This window comes from Erythrolamprus reginae, chromosome 1 (genome assembly GCF_031021105.1).
Source record: "Erythrolamprus reginae isolate rEryReg1 chromosome 1, rEryReg1.hap1, whole genome shotgun sequence".
NCBI classification, from domain to species: domain Eukaryota; kingdom Metazoa; phylum Chordata; class Lepidosauria; order Squamata; family Dipsadidae; genus Erythrolamprus; species Erythrolamprus reginae.
In genome coordinates this window covers 348886485-348907959 of record NC_091950.1, presented here as the reverse complement: position 1 = coordinate 348907959, position 21475 = coordinate 348886485, and the positions used below count along the sequence as shown (strand labels likewise).

Sequence of the window (21475 nt, the reverse complement as noted above, 5' to 3'; positions counted from 1 at the left end):
TCCAGGAACAACTGGTTACCTGGGTAACATAATCCAACTCATTACATATTCATGGAGCTTGATGTGAGGTTCAGGTGTGGAGCTTCTGTCCAACCCAATCTCTTCTAGAGTTAGCAGCTTGTCATCTTCACAGCTTTTAATTCTATGTCAACTAATATTACAAGAAGCAGATGTGCTTCTCCATTCCCCACCCCCCTCTGAAACTGTTTCTTGCTCCATTTATGAATGTTTCATACTTCCCAAACCTTTACTGAAATTAAGTACATAACTTCTAAAAGATGAACATTTCAAGTGATAGATCCACAGCTGTGTCATAATGATGCCTTTGCTCTGAGAGAACGGTAAGTATAGTGCACAAAAAAATAAGGTAGAGTTCAGGATTCCCTGTTTTGTTAGCTGCATTGGTTGCCACTGTGCTTTTGGGTGCAATTCAGGAACTATTGTTTCTCTTACATATTACTTTACCAACTAGGTTCAGGTTCAGCCAGAAGAGTCTGCTTCAAGACTCAACTATTACAGAGTGCCATCTGGTGGTGCCCAAAAAGAGCCTTTCTCCCATGACACATGATAGTTCTCTCAAGGATTAAGTTGGCCCTAATCCTATTAGTCCTCTTTAAAGCCCTAAGTAAAAGTAAATATCACCCCCCTCACCCGTCCAGTCATATCCAACTCTAGGGAGCAGTATTCACTTCTGTTTCTTAGCTGAGGGAGCCAATATTGTCTAAAGACACTTCCGTGGGCATGTGGCCAAGATGTCTTTACACCAAGGTGCATGGAATACTGTTATTTTCCCACCCAAGTGGTACCTATTTATCTACTTGCATTTACATGCTTTTGAACTGTTAGGTTAGCAGGAGCCGTGGCAAGTAATAGGAACTCACCACACTGCAGGTGTCAACCCAAAATATTGCTGGCCTGGGGATCCAGATATGAACTTGACCCTGTGCCACAATTGTGCTGATATGAGTTGGTGATTTTCTACCTCAACTGTGAATTACATTTTTTTTGTTTTGTATTTTTTATGCTACTTTAATTAATTATTATTAGATGCCCAGTGTCCAGATTTTGAGATGGGTGTCCATATACAGTAATACCTTATCTTACAAGCCTAATTGGTTCCCGGGGGAGGTTCGTTAGGCGAAAAGTTCGTAAGATGAAACATTGTTTCCCATAGGAAACAATGTAAAGTGAATTAATGCGTGCAACGAACCCCCCCCCCCCCGCAAAAACCGACGACGCCCGTCTGTCACCTTTTGAAACAGCCAGGCACTTCTCAGCGTTCTCCCAATGCTGAACCCAGAAATTCGGCAAATGTTCGGGTTCGGGTGACCGCCGAGAAGTCCCGCCGCCCAGCTGTCACCTTTTGAAACAGACGGGGGGCTTCTCGGCGGCCTCCCGAACGCCGAACCTGGAAGTTCGGGTTTGGCGTTCGGGTTCAGGAGGACGCCGAGAAGCTCCCCGGCTGTTTCAAAAAGCGACAGCCGGGTGGTGGGGTTTCTCGGCGGCGGCAGCTGGTTCGTAAGACGGAAAAAGTTTGTAAGAAGAGGCAAAAAATTTCCGAACCCCGGGTTCGTATCTCGGGTTGTTCGTATGACGAGGGGTTCGTATCATGAGGTACCATTGTACATTGAAATAATAATGAAATAACTCCTCTTCAGCTTCACACATCCAGAATAGCTTTTTAACTAATGCATAAAAAACATGTTTTTCAGATGATGCACTGCTTTATTGACAGCCTTTCCGTGCATGCTGAATGATGTAAGGTACTTCGGTAGATTCTGTAACATCACCAAGAAATGAGGACTACCTCTTTTGGTTGACATATGTCATCTACTTCCTTCAACTCATAAAGGAAATTCAAAATCCACAGCCACCTCAGTACCAGTAATACTTTTACAGAATTATCATCCTGGCAGTGTAATGTGAAGTGATTCAAAACTATCAGTCTAGGCTAAAAGTAAAATACTGACAGTCCCATTATGCTTAAGGCATATCTCGCTGCTAACCTTATTCACACAATGAGATCCCAAGTCAGTTGAAGTTAATGAACTGCACGAAGCTGTAGGGCTATGATGCCAGTTCCTGTTACTGTAGCTGTATGGATATATACTGAGACAGCTGTGGACTAAATGGAACATCCTGGCCCAATTCTGTATGAGATTAGGAATGCAGAAGGAACATGTCTGATTGGTGGAATCAAATTCTTCATAAGTCATCCAATACTTAACAACAGGAAGGGTAAAAACATTATGGCACCCACTCCATTTTGGCACCAAAGACACCGACATATCTCATCCCTTCCTCCCACGAACAATAACAACAAGGACAGTATCTGGAGGTTCTCGGTTATTGAATAAAACAAGAGTGATGAAGTATGAAAACTGAAGTTATCTTAGGAAAGGCATTATCAGTTGGAAATAGCTTGATTATCTCATTCATTTTCACCAAGAAGAATGAGCACTATTAAAATATGCTACAATTGCTCCCCAGAAGCATAGTGATAGACAAATAGTAGACTTTGTTTGTATGTGAGTGGGTGAGCCCGCATGCATGTGTGTAGAGAGAGAGAGATTTCTAAGTCATCTAGCTACAAAATAAAAGCCACTTAATTTATGGGCACAATCTGAGGTTAGTTGGGGGAAAGATCAGAAGCGACTTGAGAAAATATTATTTTACTGAAAGAGTAGTTGATGCTTGGAACCAACTTCCAGCAGCCGTGGTTGGTAAATCCGCAGTAACTGAATTTAAACATGCCTGGGATAAACATACATCCATTCTAAGATAAAATACAGGAAATAGTATAATGGCAGACTAGAGGAACCATGAGGTCTTCCTGCCATCAATCTTCTATGTTTCTATGACTTCCCAACTTAATTCAGTCAGCTGCTTATTTGGCACATGCTATACCAGAATTTAGCTGCATTTGATTAACAGAGTCATTGATATCTGAGAGCAAAAAACCCCCATGTAAATAAAATTGATTGGAATGATCAGAATGTTTGCTAAATTCAGAAACATCAACTCTGACCATTTGCTAGCATAAAATGGGCAATATAATGTTTCTAACCATTTCAATAACTCCTTTGCCACATAGGGTCCCACATTTATATCTATTAATATAGAAAAACAGAACTCTGCTTGCAACAGAAATGAACACACAAACAATATGTGTTCTTGTACACAATTAGATATATTCTTCAAGTAAAAGTTGATAGGATTTTTTTTCTGCTTTCCTGTCTTGGTGTGGATTGCCATCTGCTGGTAGGCTCTTTGACTAAAACTGATATAGTTTTATTCAAAGAAACAATAATAGCCGCTCCGAGTCTCTGGAGAGGGGCGGCATACAAATATTCTTCTTCTTCTTCTTCTTCTTCTTCTTCTTCTTCTTCTTATTATTATTATTATTATTATTATTATTATTATTATTAAAATTATTAAAATTATTAAAATTAAAATTATTAAAATTAAAATTATGGAATTTGAAAGGACACCAAGAACTGTATACTTCACCTTTCTGGGGAAAAGTGCTATTTTGAATCATTTTGAGAGGCGATTTATCCAGCCTCTTCTGAAAAACTCTCTATGATGGTGATGTCACCACCTCTGTATTTGGATTGTCCCATTGTAATAATAATAATAATAATAATAATAATAATAATAACAACAACAACAACAACAACAACAACAGAGCTGGAAGGGACTTTGGAGGTCCTCTAGTCCAACCCTCTGCTTAGGCAGGAAGCCCTACACTATTTCAGACAGATGGTTATCCAACATCTCCTTAAATACCTCCAGTGTTGGAGCATTCACAGCTTCTGGAGGCAAGCTATTCCACTGATTGTTCTAACTTTCAGGAAATTTCTCTTTAGTTCTAAGTTGCTTCTCTCTTTGTTTAGTTTCCATCCATTGCTTCTTTTTTCTATCCTTAGATGCTTTGGAGAATAGGTTGACTCTCAGTCATCCAGATCATGGTTAAAGAAAAAAAGGAGCTTCTTGGGTGAGAAGCGAAATGTCTTCAAAGAAAGAAAGTCCTGAAAAAGCACCTTTGGAACAACTGCATTCGCTCTTCTAACAACTGTCTCATACCATTACTTCATGTATAGTGTTCGTTAGTAATTATACCCTATTGTAGTGTCTTGTGGAGGAGGTATTTTTTAATAGCCACAAAATTATTCACAAAAGGAAGGCTGGAGGCTGAGTGATGGCTAGCTAGCTAGGTTGTTCATTTGCTTGTTTGTTTATTAACATCCAAGGTGCTGCTAGATATTTTTTTGCACATCCAAGAGACAATTCACAGGAACAGTGGTTGGAAAAATTGAAAGTATCTATAATGGGTGTAGCAACTCAAAATAAGCAGTTGTCAAATTGAGGAGTGGCTCTACACTAAAGGTCTTCAAACCTGGCAACTTTAAGACTTGTGGACTTCAAATCTGAGAATTTGAATTCTTGAAGTCCGCAAGCCTTAAAGTTTGTCAAGTTTGGGGACCCCTGCTCTACAAGTTACAGTATGTGGAAAGAGAAATACATTCTTTCTCTAGCAACTTGCTGAGTGAGGGTTTGGGGAAGGGGTAGAGGCAGAGGGAAAGAAAAAAAATGATAGCAGAAAGAAAGTAGAGTTGGGGCCCCCGGTCATTAGGTATGTAACCCCACGTAGAAAATACTGCCCTAAAGAGAGGCAATAGGAAAATAAAACACCTTAAGTCACCAAAAGGAAAATCTATGACTCAGAACCACCAGAATTGTGTTCTTTGTGTCAATCAGCACCTCTCTCTCCCCCCTTCACTTTCTCTGCTCCCCCCCCCCCCCCCCCCAGTTTGGTGTGAGTTACTACAGATTTAACACATGAGGTGAGACTTGAAAATATGTTGGCAAATATCTGTCTTACTCTGATTTTGGCCTGTTTTTAGTATATAATTCTCTAGCTGCCCAGTCGCGCTCATGCCTAAAATGGTGACAATGTCAGCCAGCTACACTCCCCCCATGCCATGTTCACTGCAAAAAACTGAGAGTATCCTCCAGGAGCTGAACTGGAAAGAATTCATCCTCTCTTTGGAGTAGTTTCGCATTTCCTGCTTCTGGCATGTCATTTGTATTTGATATATCTAAATGGTATACTGTATTTAGATCTGTGGTTCCCAACCCTTTTTTTTGGCCATGCCTCACCTCTCTAAAATCCTGAAATATAATACCACCACCCTGTGACATGTAATTCTTGCTATTGAAAAAGTGAACTCCTACTCACATGGAAGAAGCCTAAAAGGCCATTAACTTAGTTTAAATAAGGTTTTAATTGCCCCCATTGAAAATCAAATTGCCCCCTTATGGGGCATGGGCCCCATGTTGGAAACCACTGATTTAGATTGACTGTAGGATGTATAAATCTGGTTGTTTAATTTATAACTGTGGTGTCTTTAGAATGTAATTTTATTAGATTTCTAATATGTTGTAAGCCGCCCTGAGTCTCAGGAGAAGGGCAGCACAGAAATCAATCAATCAATCAAACAAACAAACAGACAGACAGACAAAAACAAATATATTATATTTAACAGCTTCTTTTCTCTGGAAGATCAAGACATATTTGTAGAGAGATCAATAGAGATCAATTTTTGTATTTTGCTTCTTTCCACCATAAAAAAATAGGGGTAAGAATAAATGACTTCTAAAGTCTCTTCCAACCTTGTGATTCTATTATTCTTGTTCTATTGAATAATTGCTAGCTCAGAAATTAATCATTCTATGCTTATCATATAAGGACAGATAAATTAAAAAAAATTAAAGCAGTTCAGGCTTAACAAATTTCATCATCCTCTTGAAGTATTCATTTTAATTGGCTAAATGACTAATGAACCTGTGAGAATAATTCTAGTTCGGAATTCCTTCCGATTTATCTGCTAATTAAATAAACAAGTTGAATGAACAAGTTATTTGAAGCCATATTTCTTATTTAGGAAATTTCTACAGTATACTTTAATGGTTACTAACAGCCCTGAGAAGGATCAAGAAAGAGCCAATGACCTATGCATTTTATGATAGCTAATCTATTGTAGTCTGCTTGACTTCCACTTTTGCGTGTTATATGAACAAAAACTGGTGCAGTTTAAAACAATGATCTATGGCTTAACAAATTGTGATTCCAAAACATTCCAAAGCCATCTTTAAAAGTACATAATAATATATGGCAATATGTGAACCTAAATATGGCTCTGACTCTGTTTGTCATTCAGCAATTGAGAAACTGCACTCTGCAGGAAGGGAAACTTGTAAACAAAGCTTAGAGAACATTATGACAATTCAAATAGGAAACCACTAAGGTAAATTAGCCAAAGGAAAATATAACAGAAGAATCAACTGGAGTTACAAGTAGTCACTATCCGCTACTCTCTATTTGTGTCTCCTGTGAAAAAAAGATAATTATATGAGTCACCACTCTGCAAGGACTGCTGATGATTGCTTCTTCCTGACAATGGAACCCTACAAGAGGTGGTACTCACTTACTTTTCCCCCCGGTTCGCAAATGTAAGCGTCTGTGCGCAATCGCTTTGCTCGTATGCACTCCGTCAGAGCATGTGCACACCAGTAGCGGGTTGCTACCGATATGGGACACACCATAGCTCCGGTAGCGAAAATGGAGCTACGCCTGCAGCTTAGTGTGATCGGCAGGGGTGCGTCTGGGTGAGTTTTTGCTTCTGTGCGCCTACCAGTCACATGGAACTGCATGCAGAGTGCACCAGTAGTGGCAGTAAGTAGGACCCCTTGCCTGGTACATGCCTTTTCACACATGCACTTTGCTCATACGCCTGGCTTGTGTGCATGCGTGTGGCTTCAAAATGTGCCTACATAAATGTGAATGACATAGCATCAGGACTGGGGGGCAGTGGCCACACAGGTGGCCGCTACCAATTCACCTGAACCGGTCCGAACTGGCTGAATGCCACCTCTGAACCCTATCCCAAACAAACTGTCTTCTGACTTTCTGGATACAGAAACTACCTACAGCAGTGATGGCGAACCTTTTTTTCCTTAGGTGCCGAAAGAGCATGCGCACACACTATTGTGCTTGCGCAAGTGCCCACACCCATAATTCAATGCCTGGGGAGGGCAAAAACAGCTTCTCCTGCCCCCCAGAGGCCCTCTGGAAACCGCCTGTTTCCCAACTTCTGGTGGGCCCAATAGACCCGTGTTTCACCTTCCCCAGGCTCCAAAGGCTTCCCTGGATCAAGGGGAGGGTAAAAACGCCCTCCCCCATCCCCTTGGAGGCTTTCTGGAAGCAACAAACGCTCTCCCAGAACTTCTGTGTTAGCCAAAAATCAGCTGGCTAGCACACACATGCACATTGGAGCCAGGAGATATCGCTCCGCATGCCAGCTTTGGCACCCGTGCCCTAGGTTCACCATCCCTGACCTACAGTCTGTTTTCTCAAGAACCAGTTTCACTACACTGGCTTTCATCAAGTCCATTAATTACTCAGCCAAACCCTGGTTCAGTGTGTGTCTGATTTCAGTTGGTTTAGCTGAGGTGGAAGGAGAAGCAATGCTGGGTCTAACGGCATAAAGTTTTACAAGGAGACATTCTGTAAACTAGAGCCATATTGATCAAGTAGGATGGGGGCTTTTAAAAGCTTCATTCACCACAACTGCTGCGTTCGAGCTGTTCTTTCCAATGCGTCCCTGGAATCTGACAGGTTGTCTGCAGCCCTTTTCTTTATTGTGTCTTGCTTGTTAACGGGAAAGTGGAGGGAAAGGAAGGTGGAATGTTGGCTGAGGACTCTGTGGCTTTGTCAGAGCTCACTCCAGAGGTTTTACCACAGTTATCTCCTAGGCAAGGGGTAGGCAAAGTTGGCTCTCTTATGACATGTGGACTTCAACTCCCAGAATTCCTGAGCTAGCATGATTGGCTCAGGAATTCTGGGAGTTGAAGTCCACAAATCATAGAAGAGCCAACTTTGCCTACTCCTGTCCTAGGCCAAGTGTGGCTACTGGACCAGATGTCAGGCCTAAGGAATGGGCTATCTTGAATGAGCCGGTAGTTTAGGGTTTGAGTGACAAATCAAGCATAGAGCCTGCACAGAGTAGAAATGGGGGGGGGGTAGTTAGTGGCTGGTGGCTGGCCCAGATGGAGCTCTATATACATATGAGAGCCCCCCTCTGGAGTTGACTCCAACCAAGAGCCATTTTACTCAGTGGCGTGAACGGGGAGTCTAAGACAATGAGTGGAGTTATCCAACTGCTGTAGGTAGCCAAATGATTAACAATTTATCATAGTTAAATACAACTCATCTCACTCTCAGAGGGACTCTGAGTCTTGGCATGGATATCAAATTGTATCAAAGTTCCCCACAGAGTTCATGAGATCAGGAATGTCTTGTAGTTAAAGAAGCCAAAACCCTAGATTCTATTGGCAATGCTTGATTGAAAGAAATAGTTTTAAGTATTCAAGTCTGTGTCTACTTTCAAGATATGAGGAATTAAATCCAAGAACTTCTGACCTCTCTACTACTCAGGTTCAGTCTTCTTCCTGCAGATAGATTTTATAACTTTAATTTTAACACAGTGTGGATTCCAAGAAAAAAGTTTATTATGTTTTGGTTGTTTTGAAGTTCAGCACTACTGTACAAGTCAGAGGATAAAAAGTGAAGCCAGTATACTTTAAAACCAGATTTTAAGATGCCAATGTGTTAAACAGGTTCAAGCAATTTGCTTGTACTAACTTTATAATTTACATTATTGCTTTGGTGGTATGTAATTTTTCTTGCTCTAATTGACAAAATTGTGATGACTTTGATCAGACACTGATGTCACCCTTCCTCATGGTTCACTGAATCATGCTTACTCAATTCACCCAATTTCCTGGAGTTATGTAACAGTGAAAATAGTATGAGGACCAAATTCATTCTACCCTCATGAAGTTAAAATATAGTTGTTTAATTTAATTTACTTTGCCTGTGGATAAGTCCTGGAGCAATAGTGCACTGCAAAAATTCTTCTTTTTAAAAAAATTTAAAAAAACTTTTATTGGTTAAAAAAAACGTTATTCACATACAAATTTTACATATCAATTTCCGTAGCTTTTACACATTAAAGTTGGATATCATAACTCTATGTATAGCATAAATCATGTACATTTCAATAGATTACTAAAGCATAATGTAATAATTTTCAATCTTAAATCTTTTATGTATACACTGAAGCCCTGTATGACTAATTTTTATTTCTATTGTGGATCCATTCATGCCATTTTTTGCCATATCTCTTTAGTTTCTTTAATTCTTGTTCCTTTAATTGCATTCGTCATTTCGTCCATCTCTGCGCAACTGTGCAACTGCGCAACTTTCAATAATTATGTTTTCAGATGGGGTTTGTTCTTTTTTCCACATTTGTGCTATTGAAATTCTGACTGCTGTAATTATATGCCTCATAAGATAAAGCTTTTGTCTGGAATAGTGCTATTTCCAGATTCCCAAAATCATACTTTCTGGGGTATATTCTATTTTTTCCTCCGTGATTTCTGTAAGCCATTTGTGAATTGTTTTCCAAATGTTTTGAATTTTGGGGCAGGACCACCACATATGGAAAAAAGGTGCCTGATTGTTTCTTACATTCCCACCTATAAAAAAGTTTGTAAATAATTTCTTTACAAGCAGCTGACAATGTGATTTTACAAATAAGATTCCAGGATTTCTCCCACTCTGCTAGCTGTATTTTTTGTTGGACATTTTTGGCCCATGCAATCATAGGATCTTTGACAATGTCTTCTAACCTGTCAGTTTCTAACATATATTGATAAATTTTAGTAATTAATTTGTCATCTTGTCCTGTTAAATATTTTGTCTAAGCCTCTAAGGTATGAGTCGAGGTATCAATACCTGGGGCTTCACAATCTTTATTGTACCTGGATTTAATTTGTAGGTACAGTATATCCACCAGTCTAATTTGTAATTTTGTGCTTTGAGTTCTTGTCTTGTTTTTAAATCTCCCTTTGGATGTAGAATATCTTTGTATTTTAATGTTTTAGAGGGATCAATTAGTTTGGATAAACTATTGCTTCCATTGTGGATAACCATCTGGGAATTTGTATATAATATTTTATTTTAATTTCAAACCAGGTTTTTAGTAAAGATTTCCTGATCAGGTGTTTGTTAAAAGAAGTTTGTGTTTTAGTTGCATCTTTCCAAAGGTATGCATGCCAGCCTTGTTGCAAGTCATGTCTCTCTAATGTCAAATTCCTTTTGCTAGTAAGATTGATCCATTCTTTAATCCAGGTTAGACTGGCAGCGTTGTAATATAATTTTAGGTCTGGAAGTCCAAGGCCTCCTCTATTTTTACCATCTTGAAGGTATGAATATTTGATTCTGGGTTTCTTATTATGCCATATAAACTTTGAAATAATTTTATTGATCTCCCTGAAGAATTTTTGATCTATACTGATGGGGACGGTTTGAAAAAGATATAAAAATTTCGGAAGAATGTTCATTTTAATTACCGCCACCCGGACCTAAATGTGGTAGTTGTAAGTTTCCCCATTTTTCCAAATTTGTTTTGGTTTCCTGTACAATCTTATCATAATTATCTTCCTTAATAGATGAAATCTTGTTGGTTATATTTATTCCTAAATATTTAGTCTTTTTAGTGGTTTGAAAGTTCATAGATTTTTCCAGTTCGTTAATCTGTTTTGAGGTCTTGTTTTTTGTCATGAGCTTAGTTTTTAGTTTACTTATTTTGAGTCCTGAGAACTCACTGAATATCTCTAATTCTTTGATTAATTCACAAACTGAGGTTATTGGGTCCTCTAAAAAAGTACCATATCGTGGACGTAGGCCTAAAGTTTGTATTCCTCCTGTTTTACTTTAATTCCCTTTATTTCTTTGTTATTCCGAATTTTGTTAAGTAGAATTTCTTGAGTGAGAATAAATAAGAGGGGAGACATCGGACAGCCCTGGCAAACTCCTTATCCTATTGAAAATAATTTGGTCATATCGTTGTTAATTATCACTCTAGCAGATTGGAGTGTGTATATATTCCGGAAGGATTTATGTTCCTTGCAGGCAGCTGGTAATCCCAAGAGGTAGCTGGGTACAGAGAGTGGGAGCCACCACAGAGAAGGCCCTCCCAAGCACTACCAACACTGTTGAAGTCCACAAGTCTTAAAAGTTGCTAAGATTGCAGATCCCTGCTCTCTAAAGTAGTTGTCCGCCCTGAGGTCACACTTGCCCACGTCTCACTCTTTCGGAACTCTTCCAAACACAGAATTTCTTCCAAATAGCATTTGTGCATTGAGATGATGTTATTGAAGTCGAATGTATTGATTTTGAGGTCGGGTGTGAATTTATCTCATTCCCCCGCCCCTTCCCAGATTTAATAAGGCACAATGGGCGTTTTATCCTTTTTGTTTATCATGGATGTCTTAATGTTGTGGGAACAGCCCGAAACCTTGACCGAATTACAGACTTAGAGTAACTTTATTTTCACTTTGAATGTACATTAATCGGCATGCATTAAAATGAAATTTTGTTGCATACCCAATTCTCTCCCAAAGGTGATTTTTCAGGGGGCAGGTCTGACAGGATTCCCAGCTGTCTGCAGGGAACATAAATCCTTCTGGAATATATACACGCTTCAATCTGCTAGGGTGATAATTAACAAACTGAGGTAAGTAACTAAGTAACTAAATTTCCAGAACCTGGGAATTCTGGGAATTGAAGTCCACAAGTCTTTTAAAACGTGCCAAGATTGCAAAGACCTCTGTTACATAGAGCAAAAGACTCGGTGGTCTCAAGGCCAGCGGAGGAGGAAGTCGTTTTCATACGCGCCGCCAGGTGGCGTCCTCTCACGGTGAGGGGCGGGAGCGGTTTGAAGGGATAAGAGGCGGGTTTCATTGCGGGAGGAACTGGGAGGAACCCTGGGCGGAGCGGGCAGTTGTACTCGCTGGTTTCTTTTCCACACGGGCTTTTTTTCGGGTTAGCTATGTTCTCGGCATGAGCTTGCCGGGCTTTTGGCTTTCTCCTCGCTTTCGGACTTCGCGTGCGCCGGTTTTCTGAACGGCCCCAGTGGCTTTTCTTTGGGGGAGCCTCGCCGGCGGTCCTGCGCTGCGTGGGGACCATGTCGGAGATCCGGAGCTACGAGGAGAAGAAAGAGATGCTGCTGGAAGGCGGCGGCAGCGCCTACCTGGAAGACGGACAGTGCGACTCGGGCATCGACGTTATCCGCTCCCTGCACAGCCAGCCCGGGGAAACCGCAGAGCCTCGATCTCCTGTTGCCGGGAGGATCCCGACGGACCGAATCCCTGGATCTCCCGGCCGAGGCAAAGAAGAGGACCCGGCATACGACAGGCTGGATTCGAGTTACGGCTCTTCCTCTCTTGTGGAGTCCTTAACCGAGCTGCAAGGGGAGCCTAACGCGGAGGAGGAGGAGGAAGAGAGGCTCAGGCTGCTGGAGACCCTCGCTTTCCTTTCCGAGGACGGAGACACGTGAGTGACCCCCGAGGCGTGTGAACGCCGTGGCTGCGCGGTTCTTTGCACCCGCGTCTGCTTTATTTTATTTTATTTATTTTATTGATTGATTTTGTCCATTACACAATGAGGGTTATATTAGGTATACATATAGTACATACATAATGAAGGTTATAGAGCAGTGTTTCCCAACCTTGGCAACTTGAAGATATTTGGACTTCAACTCCCAGAATTCCCCACCTAGCATTCGCTGACTGGGGAATTCTGGGAATTGAAGTCCAAATATCTTCAAGTTGCCACGGTTGGGAAACACTGTTATAGAAGATATACTCATAGAAAAATATATATAAGAAAGAAGAGAAGAGAAGAAATAGGAATAAAATATATCAATGAAAGAATAGAAGAAATATAGGAAAAGAAGGATGGTATAGGAGAGCAATAGTCAGTGCGACAAATAAAGCAGACGCTTTACTCACAAATGAAATAAAATAAAAGGGGCATGCATAAGTGCACCAGCCTGCCTTCCGTCCCCTGTCCTAATGTTTCTTTTTTACTAGTATCATGCATATGAATATTATTATATCTTTGCATACCACCAATATCTACTTGACAAAACAAACAAACAAACAAATAACCTTATTCCTGGAACCTGCAAGTTTAAGGGAGAGAAAACCGTTTGCGGTTTAATAGGAAAAGGAGCAGGGGGAAAGAGTTGCTTCCTGCACCACTTTTGTGAGGTTGGCCATACAAACGGGGACCCCTCTTGCAGGGAGCCCTGCAGTACTGTATTATCTGCAAGATCAGGGGTGGGCAATTAATTTTGCCATGGGGGCTGCATGAGAAATTGGAATGGTTTTAGAGGGCCGGACTAATACAGTATAATTAACTACCTACCTACCCAATACTGTAAAGACCCAGACCCTGGCCTGACTTAAACACCCAGACCCACTCTACAGGCCCCTAATTGTTTGCTTTATGGCAACACAGAGCACCACAGTCACTGCGCTGGAGTGTTTGCATGGTTTTTGTGCTCGGCCACTCTCAGTAGAAGGTCAGGGTCCGCTCCAGTGTGAGGATGAAAGAGCTCACCACGTCTGCTGGGACTCCACCAGTTCCTGCTTTCTTCATGATTCATCAGGAAAGCAGGAACTGGAGGAGTCCCGGCAGACGTGGTGAGCTCTTTCATCCTTGCACTGGAGCGGACCCCGACCTCTGCAGACCGGTCACAGATAGCGGGCAGGCTGCTCACAGCGTGTGGGCCGCCCCTTGCCCACGTCTGTGCAAGATGGCAAATAGGGGAGAGACGAGAGGCAGGGTTATACAATACATTAGGAGTTGGATGAACTCACCTAGTTGTTGTTATTTTTAAAGGTGACCCAATGGTTAGATAGAACTATTTATTAAGAACAAAAGTCTCCAAACTTGGCCACTTTAAGACTTGTGGACTTCAATTCCCAGAATTCTGGGAGTTGAAGTCCACAAGTCTTTAAAGTTGCCAAGTTTGAAGACCTCTGATTAAGAACTATTGCAGTGGTTAGAAACATAGAAGATTGACGGCAGAAAAAGGCCTCATGGTCCATCTAGTCTGCTAGTACAGTGTTTCCCAACCTTGGCAACTTGAAGATATTTGGACTTCAACTCCCAGAATTCCCCAGCCAGCGAATGCTGGGAGTTGAAGTCCAGATATCTTCAAGTTGCCAAGGTTGGGAAACACTGTGCTAGTATACTGTTTCCTGTATTTTATCTTAGTATGGATATATGTTTATCTCAGGCATGTTTAAATTCAGTTACTGAGGATTTACCAACCACGTCTGCTGGAAGTTTGTTCCAAGCTTCTACTACTCTTTTGGTAAAATAATATTTTCTCACGTTGCTTTTGATCTTTCCCCCAACTAACCTCAGATTGTGCCACCCTGTTCTTGTGTTCGCTTTCCTATTAAAAACACTTCCCCCCTGAACCTTCTTTAACCCTTTAACATATTTAAATGTTTCCATCATGTCCCCCCCTTTCCCTTCTGTCCTCCAGAATATTCTCAAACTTTCTAATGCCGCGACTCCTTAATACAGTTCCTCATTTTGTGGTGACCCCCAACCATAAGTCTAGCACCAATTCTCCCAACAGAGTTTTAAGCTGATTGGCAGGAAAATCAGAGGGACACCCCCACTATAAACGCCTGAATAGTCGGATTGTAAAAATATGTTCCAAGGTGCCAGAATAGAAGCTTTAGTTCCTAAAACCATGGGAAATTTGTCCTTTCCCATGGTCTTAGGCAACCCCTGTGAAACAGTCGTTCGACCCTCAAAGGGGTCCCGATCCCCAGGTTGTGAACCACTGAACTATTATGTCTACCTGGGGCGGGGGGGGGGGGGGCGGAGAATAAGTTAAGGTTTTTCACCTGGCATATCAAAATATGTATTTTGTCATGCAATAAGAAGCCTGGTCAATAGGTGCATAACTGGATTGAAACCACGTGTTCCCCCACGATGAAGCTGAGGATTGGAACAGAGGATAGGAAGAGAAAAAATGACAAACCCCTGCTCCTCCTTTACAACCTGCTGGCTTGTGCTTCTGATAGGACAGTGGTTCTCAACCTGGGGGTCACGACCCCATTGGGGGTCGAACGACCATTTCACAGGGGTACCCTAAGACCATGGGAAAAGACAAATTTCCCATGGTGTTAGTAACTAAAGCTTCGATTCTGGCGCCTTGGAACATATTTAGAACACCTTGGAACGCCCGACCAATCAGGCGTTTGCAATGGAGGTATTCCTCTGATCTTCCTCCCAATCCGTTTAAAGCTCTGTTGGGAGAATTGGGGCTAGACCTATGGTTGGGGTCACCACAACACGAATCCCAGCGACCGATTAGGTCCCACAGAGTTGGCCTTCTCTGGGTCCCATCGACGAAACAATGTCGTCTGGCGGGCCCCAGGGGGAGAGCCTTCTCTGTGGCGGCCCCGACCCTCTGGAATCAACTCCCCCCGGAGATCAGGACTGCCCCCACCCTCCTCGCCTTTCGCAAACTCCTTAAAACCCACCTCTACCATCAGGCATGGGGAAATTGATTCCCCTGGGCCGTTCCTTTTTGTGTATGGTTTGTTTGGGGTTTATCACTGTTTTTTATATTAATGGGTTTTAAACTGTTTATTAGTCATTAGATTTGTACTGTATTATGTTGTTGTGAGCCGCTCCGAGTCTCCGGAGAGGGGCGGCATACAGATCTAATAAATAATAATAATAAAATAACACGAGGAACTATATTAAGGAATCGAAAGGTTGAGAACCACTGGTGTAGAATCTGGACTGCAGGTATGCCTTGACAAATAGAAAACATTTTTGTAAACTGGAACAGCTTTAGAGGCTTTGTAAAAGGTTTTTTCCTTCGATTAAGCAAACTTGAAGGATTTGGCATTGGCTGGATTTCCTAAAGTTTGCCTATATGATGCTAACCTGTCTGTATAGCTTGAAGCAGCAGTGAAATCTATTTTACCTTCCCCGTTCGGAAGCAGAGGGTTAGAAACATGAAAATGGCAACATTCTGGTGGGTGTGCGGAGCCACGTGCTGCCACCGATTCTCTGAACTGGTAGGTGGCTGCCACTACTGGTACACAAGGACTGGGTGGAAATAGTGACATTTCACCTTTGCCTTTTTTTTTTTTTTGCAAAAGTTTCTTATTTTTTTACATTCTCCAAATAGACATCCGCAAGTATACCATAAATCATAACAAAATCCACATAGTTATACATTACTATCCAGTAAACAAGAAACAAACATCCTAAGCTTGCACCTTTTACATTTTTGTTGCCAGTCTGTTTTCCCATAATATTTCATGTCACTCCTTTCCCTCTATCTCCTTCTCTTCCCTCTGCCTTCTTTCTCCTTCTCTCCTTCTTTCTTACTTCCCTCCTCGCCTTCTTCCCCTTTCATCCTTCTAACCCCTCCCCCACTCTTCTCCTATCTATACTTTTCCTTCTCCCCTCCACTTCTATACTTCCTCCTTCTTATTCCTTCCCCGAGTTTATTTATAATTCATCTTGTGGTTAATAGACAGGTAGCTCATTTCCCCAGTTGCATTAATATTGCAACTCTTAGGCCTGTATTTTAGTAGAATTCTATATTGGTCAAGTGTGATTGGACACACAAGGAATTTGTCTTTGGTGCATATGCTCTTAGTATACATAAAAGAAAATATACATTTGTCAAGAATGATGATGTATGACACCTAATGATAGTCATAGTCAATGAAGAAACAATCAATGTTAATAAAAATGTTAAGGATACAAGCAACAAGTTACAGTCATACAGTCATAAGTGAGAGGAAACGGGTGAATGGAATGATGAGAAAAAACTAGTAGTAATAGTAAATTACTACTTAGTAAATAATTTGATACTGTAGTGTTGAGGGAATTATTTGTCTAGCAGAGTGATGGCGTTAAGGAAAAAAATATTTTTGTGTCTAGTTGTTTTGTAGCGCCGTTTTGAGGGTAGGAGTTGAAACAGTTTATGTCCTGGATGTGAGGGGTCAGTAAATATTTTCACGGCTCTCTTTTTGACTTGTGCAGTATACAGGTCCTCAGTGGAGGGCAGGTTGGCAGCAGTTGGGTTTTTTTGCAGTTCTGATTATCCTCTGAAGTCTGTGTCGGTCTTGTTGGGTTGCAGAACCGAGCCAGAAAATATTAATAATCATTTATTAGATTTGTATGCCGCCCTTCTCCAAGGACTAGTTATAGAGGTGCGTATGACAGACTCAGTGACTCCTCTGTAGAAATGTATAAGCAGCTTCTTGGGCAGTTTGAGCTTCCTGAGTTGGGGCTGAAAGAATATTCTCCGTTGTGCTTTTTTGATGATGTTATTGCAATTAGATGACCATTTTAGGTCTTGAGATATGATAGAACCTAGAAATTTTGATGGTCTCTACTGTTGATACTGTGTTGTCTAGTTAGTAGAGTGAAAGATTTTAGGATGGGAGGGTTTCTCCTAAAGTCTATTTTTTCTATCTCCATATTTATACGTGTGTTATATTTTTTAGATATATTCTTTACTATCTTAATGCTGCCTCCTTAACTGCCTAATTTTGTCACCTATCACCTTTAATTTCCATTTTCCTCCAATTTAGTTCGTATTGCATATCTTCTATACATATTCATTTTCTATCCAACCATAAAATCTCCCCCAAACATTATAATATTCTGAATCTTCCTTATCTTTAATTGTCATTCTCAATCTATTCATCTCTGCACAATCCAATATTTTCTTAATTACCTCCCCTGCAGAAGGGGTTGTTGTTGCTTTCCAGTTTTGTGCAAATGCAATTCTTGCTGCTGTAATTAAATGAATACTTAAATATGTGTTTTCTTTAATTATATTTCTCCGATAATATATCCAACAGGAATATCTCCAGTTTCAATGCTATATGTTGTTTCAGTATCTTTTCTATCATATTTGAATTAAGCTCCAATGCTCTTTGGCTTTAGCACATGTCCTCCACATGTATGATAAAAAGAACCTAGTATTTGATGACATTTCTAACATTTCATGGATTTATCTTTAAACATTTTAGCTACCCTTTCTGGTGACATGTGCCATCTATAAAACATTATATATATATATATATATATATTCTTTATATGCTGTTGCCATTTCATCCCTGCCTTGAAGTAGCTGTTGTGGAGACAACAGTCTATAGGACAATATGCTGGTAGTAGTAACACTACAGTGTTACCTCGATTTTCGCGGGTTCAAACTTCGCGAAAAGTCAATACCACAGTTTTTCAAAAATATTACTTAAAAAATACTTCGCGGGTTTTTCCCCTATACCATGGTTTTTCCCGCCCGATGACATCATATGTCATCGCCAAACTTTCATCTGCCTTTAATAAATATTTTTTAAATAAACTTTAATAAATAAACACGGTGAGTAATAATCTAAATGGTTGCTAAGGGAATGGGAAATTGCAATTTAGGGGTTTAAAGTGTTAACGGAAGGTTTGTGATACTGTTCATAGCCAAAAATAGTATATTTACTTCCGCATCTCTACTTCGCGGAAATTCAACTTTCGCGGGCGGTCTCGGAACGCATCCCCCGCGAAAATCGAGGGAACACTGTACTTACTAAGAGATAGTAAGACTCTGGAAAAGTTACTGAGGAACTCTACATAAGGTTATCTGACTCCAAACTCTCTCTTAGCTAGGCATTCTTTGGTAAAATGGATGGACTTCTAGCAATAGTGAGTTGGAGCTATGATTGCAAGTTCTTCTGACATGTTGCCCCAGTTCCATTCTCTTACTGTAAACATATTCACTTTAATAATCATTACCATTAATCCGCTCATATTTTTATAGCCTTCGTTGTAGGCAAAGACCTGGGATTTGATCATTAGATCCCTTTTTCTTCTCCGCTGTGATCCTGCAGATTTGGTTAACACTCCGCCCTCCCCAAAATGGGCCTGTTACATTGCTAGGCTTGCATGCCTAGAAAATAGGGGTTTGTTCCTTAGCACATGGAGAATGCAACATGAGCTTCATTTTTGGTTTCCATAAACAGAACAAATACTGTGGGAAAGGATGGTATATTATTATTATTATTAAATAACTGTTTGGGTCGCTTCCTCTCCAAAGGCATTTGCACAGTAACAATACATTAAACTGACATATAAACTACTTGCAGTTAAATGGAAAAGAGAAACAAACATTTCAGAGGAGATCTGAATGGAGAAAGAGAAAGATAATCTCACATATCTAGAGTAGGACACCCCCATGGGAAAGGTTGCAATACTTTCTTATTTGTCTCTTTTCCTTTCTCTTTCCTGCTGATGTGATAAATGAGGAGGGGGGGCAGGTCTGAGTGAATCACAAATCCCTCAGAGTGGGGAATCATCATGAGTAGTGATGGGCGAACCCAACGGTGTTCGGGTTCGGCAAGTTCGGCCGAATTTTACACAAAATTTGGCCGAACTCGAACCTGAACGGGGAATCCCTCCCATGAAGAGATTCCAGGGGCAGAGCTTTGACATCACCGGCAGGTTGCATGGAATTCAGGAAGTGATCACCTTGGCGTCCTTAGCAACCTGCCGGTGACGTCAAATCTCCGAACGCCGAGCACGACCCCAAACTTTGCCCGAAGTTTGGAAAAATTTCAGGTTTGTGTTCGGCATACCGAACACCACAAAATTCAGTACCGACCCGAATTGTGCGGGTTCAGTTCGCCCATCACTAATCATGAGTGAGGAAAGGCGTTGCGGGAAGCAAAATCAGCTGCTGTTGCTTCCATGGTTCATTTCTTGCTTTATTTTCTCTGCCAGGAAGGGGACCAAAATAAATAGAAAAGCAAGCTACTGTAATCCCTTCCAGGGGTAAAAGCAACAGAGTGCGATTGGGGCCAGGCAAAAATCACGTAAGAGCTTCAGACTCTTGCCCTCATCATTGTGCCTACTGTCTCTATCCTACTGTCCTATTGTCTTTTTTTATCATTACTTTTTATTTATGTTTATACAAACTATTATCTTATACATGTTTGACAAATGAACGAATGAATGCAAATGGAATACTAGTTGTGCAAATGAAATATTCAATGGGAATGTTTCATTCATTCAGATCTAGGATGTGTTATTTGAGTGTTCTCTTTGTTTTTTTGAGCGGTATAGATTTTTAATGCTGGGGTGGTGGCAGGCTGGGTTTCTCTTTTCTCAGCCCAATGCAAGAGATTTCATTAATCTTAAACTTTAAAAATCGGTATGTATGTTAAAAAAGCATAGAGTCTGTGCCTTATTCCTCCCTGTTCCATTGAAAAGAGCAGCTGTTAGTTTGATGAGTCTTTGGGCATCCAGCCTAGCAAAGCTAAAATTGTTTTTAATTCACTATTTCACAGCAATGGACAATTATCACTTCCTCATGACAGTTCTAATGATGAAAGAACAGGAGTTTGTGGCTTCAGATTTCTACTTCCTGTTTTTTTTAATAGTTCCATAATGAAGCTGGTTCTTGAAGACTAGTGTGTGCAGCTGATCTCTCTGGAACAGGACAGCTACATAGCATAGCCGGCAGGGGAATTGTGGGAGCTGAAGCCCACAAGCCATAAAGGTGCCGAAGTTGGATAATACCTTTACTTTAAATAGTGTTTTTTGTATACATATGTGAATCAATCTGATTCTCACACACACGTGTAAATGTCAGATGATCTTTCTGTATCCATGACAGATAGAAACACAGAAACTACAGTATTTAGGATAGGTTTACATTTACTTTATTTTAGTATGAATGCCATGGCCCTTTCAAAAGACTATGAAAAGTTTAGGATATGAAATATGTGCATGCTCATTCCCTAGTGTTCGTTTGCCAACCCCCCCACCCAGTGAAAGACTACCAAAATGTTTACTACCACACTGTGGCGTGGCTTATGCATTTTCTTTCAACATAGGAATAGGAAAGTGAACACAAGAACAAGGGGACACAATCTGAAGTTAGTTGGGGGAAAGATCAAAAGCAACGTGAAAAAATATTTCACTGAAAGAGTAGTAGATCCTTGGAACAAACTTCCAGCAGACGTGGTTGGTAAATCCACAGTAACTGAATTTAAACATGCCTGGGATAAACATATATCCATTGTAAGATAAAATACAGGAAATAGTATAAGGGCAGACTAGATGGACCATGAGGTCTTTTTCTGCCGTCAGTGTTCTATGTTTCTATGTAACATCTTTCAGTGCAAATTGGGTGCTCTGGGGTGGAGCTCCATTTTCGCTACCCCACTGTGTCGTCCATCTGGGCAGTAGCCCACCCCTGCTCTGCCCCTACCCTTACCCTATAAACCCGGTGTGCTTTCTCCCCGCCAGCCCGTAATCCTGTATTTATGTTGCAATTAATTTATTTAAATAAGAAATTCATTGCTTCTTTCTAGTTTAAAGGTTTAACTAGCCTTGGTGTTTATGTTTTTTTTAATAAGGTTTTTTTAGTGACTTTTAATCATTAGATTTGTTATATATTGTGTTATTACTGTTGTGAGCCGCCCCGAGTCTACAGAGAGGGGTGGC

The 21475-nt window shown here is 40.8% G+C and overlaps 1 protein-coding gene across 1 annotated transcript in view; it reads left to right on the top strand.

Moving 5' to 3' along the window:
* The first annotated feature begins 11833 nt into the window (after nt 1-11833).
* The window catches only part of NFKBIE (NFKB inhibitor epsilon), a 56182-nt gene continuing 46540 nt past the window's right edge, over nt 11834-21475 (top strand). Inside the window, exon 1 of the mRNA XM_070734234.1 lies at nt 11834-12463. Within this exon, the coding sequence (XP_070590335.1) occupies nt 12096-12463 (368 nt within the window). The 5' untranslated portion in view covers nt 11834-12095. The remainder of the gene's footprint in view (nt 12464-21475) is intronic.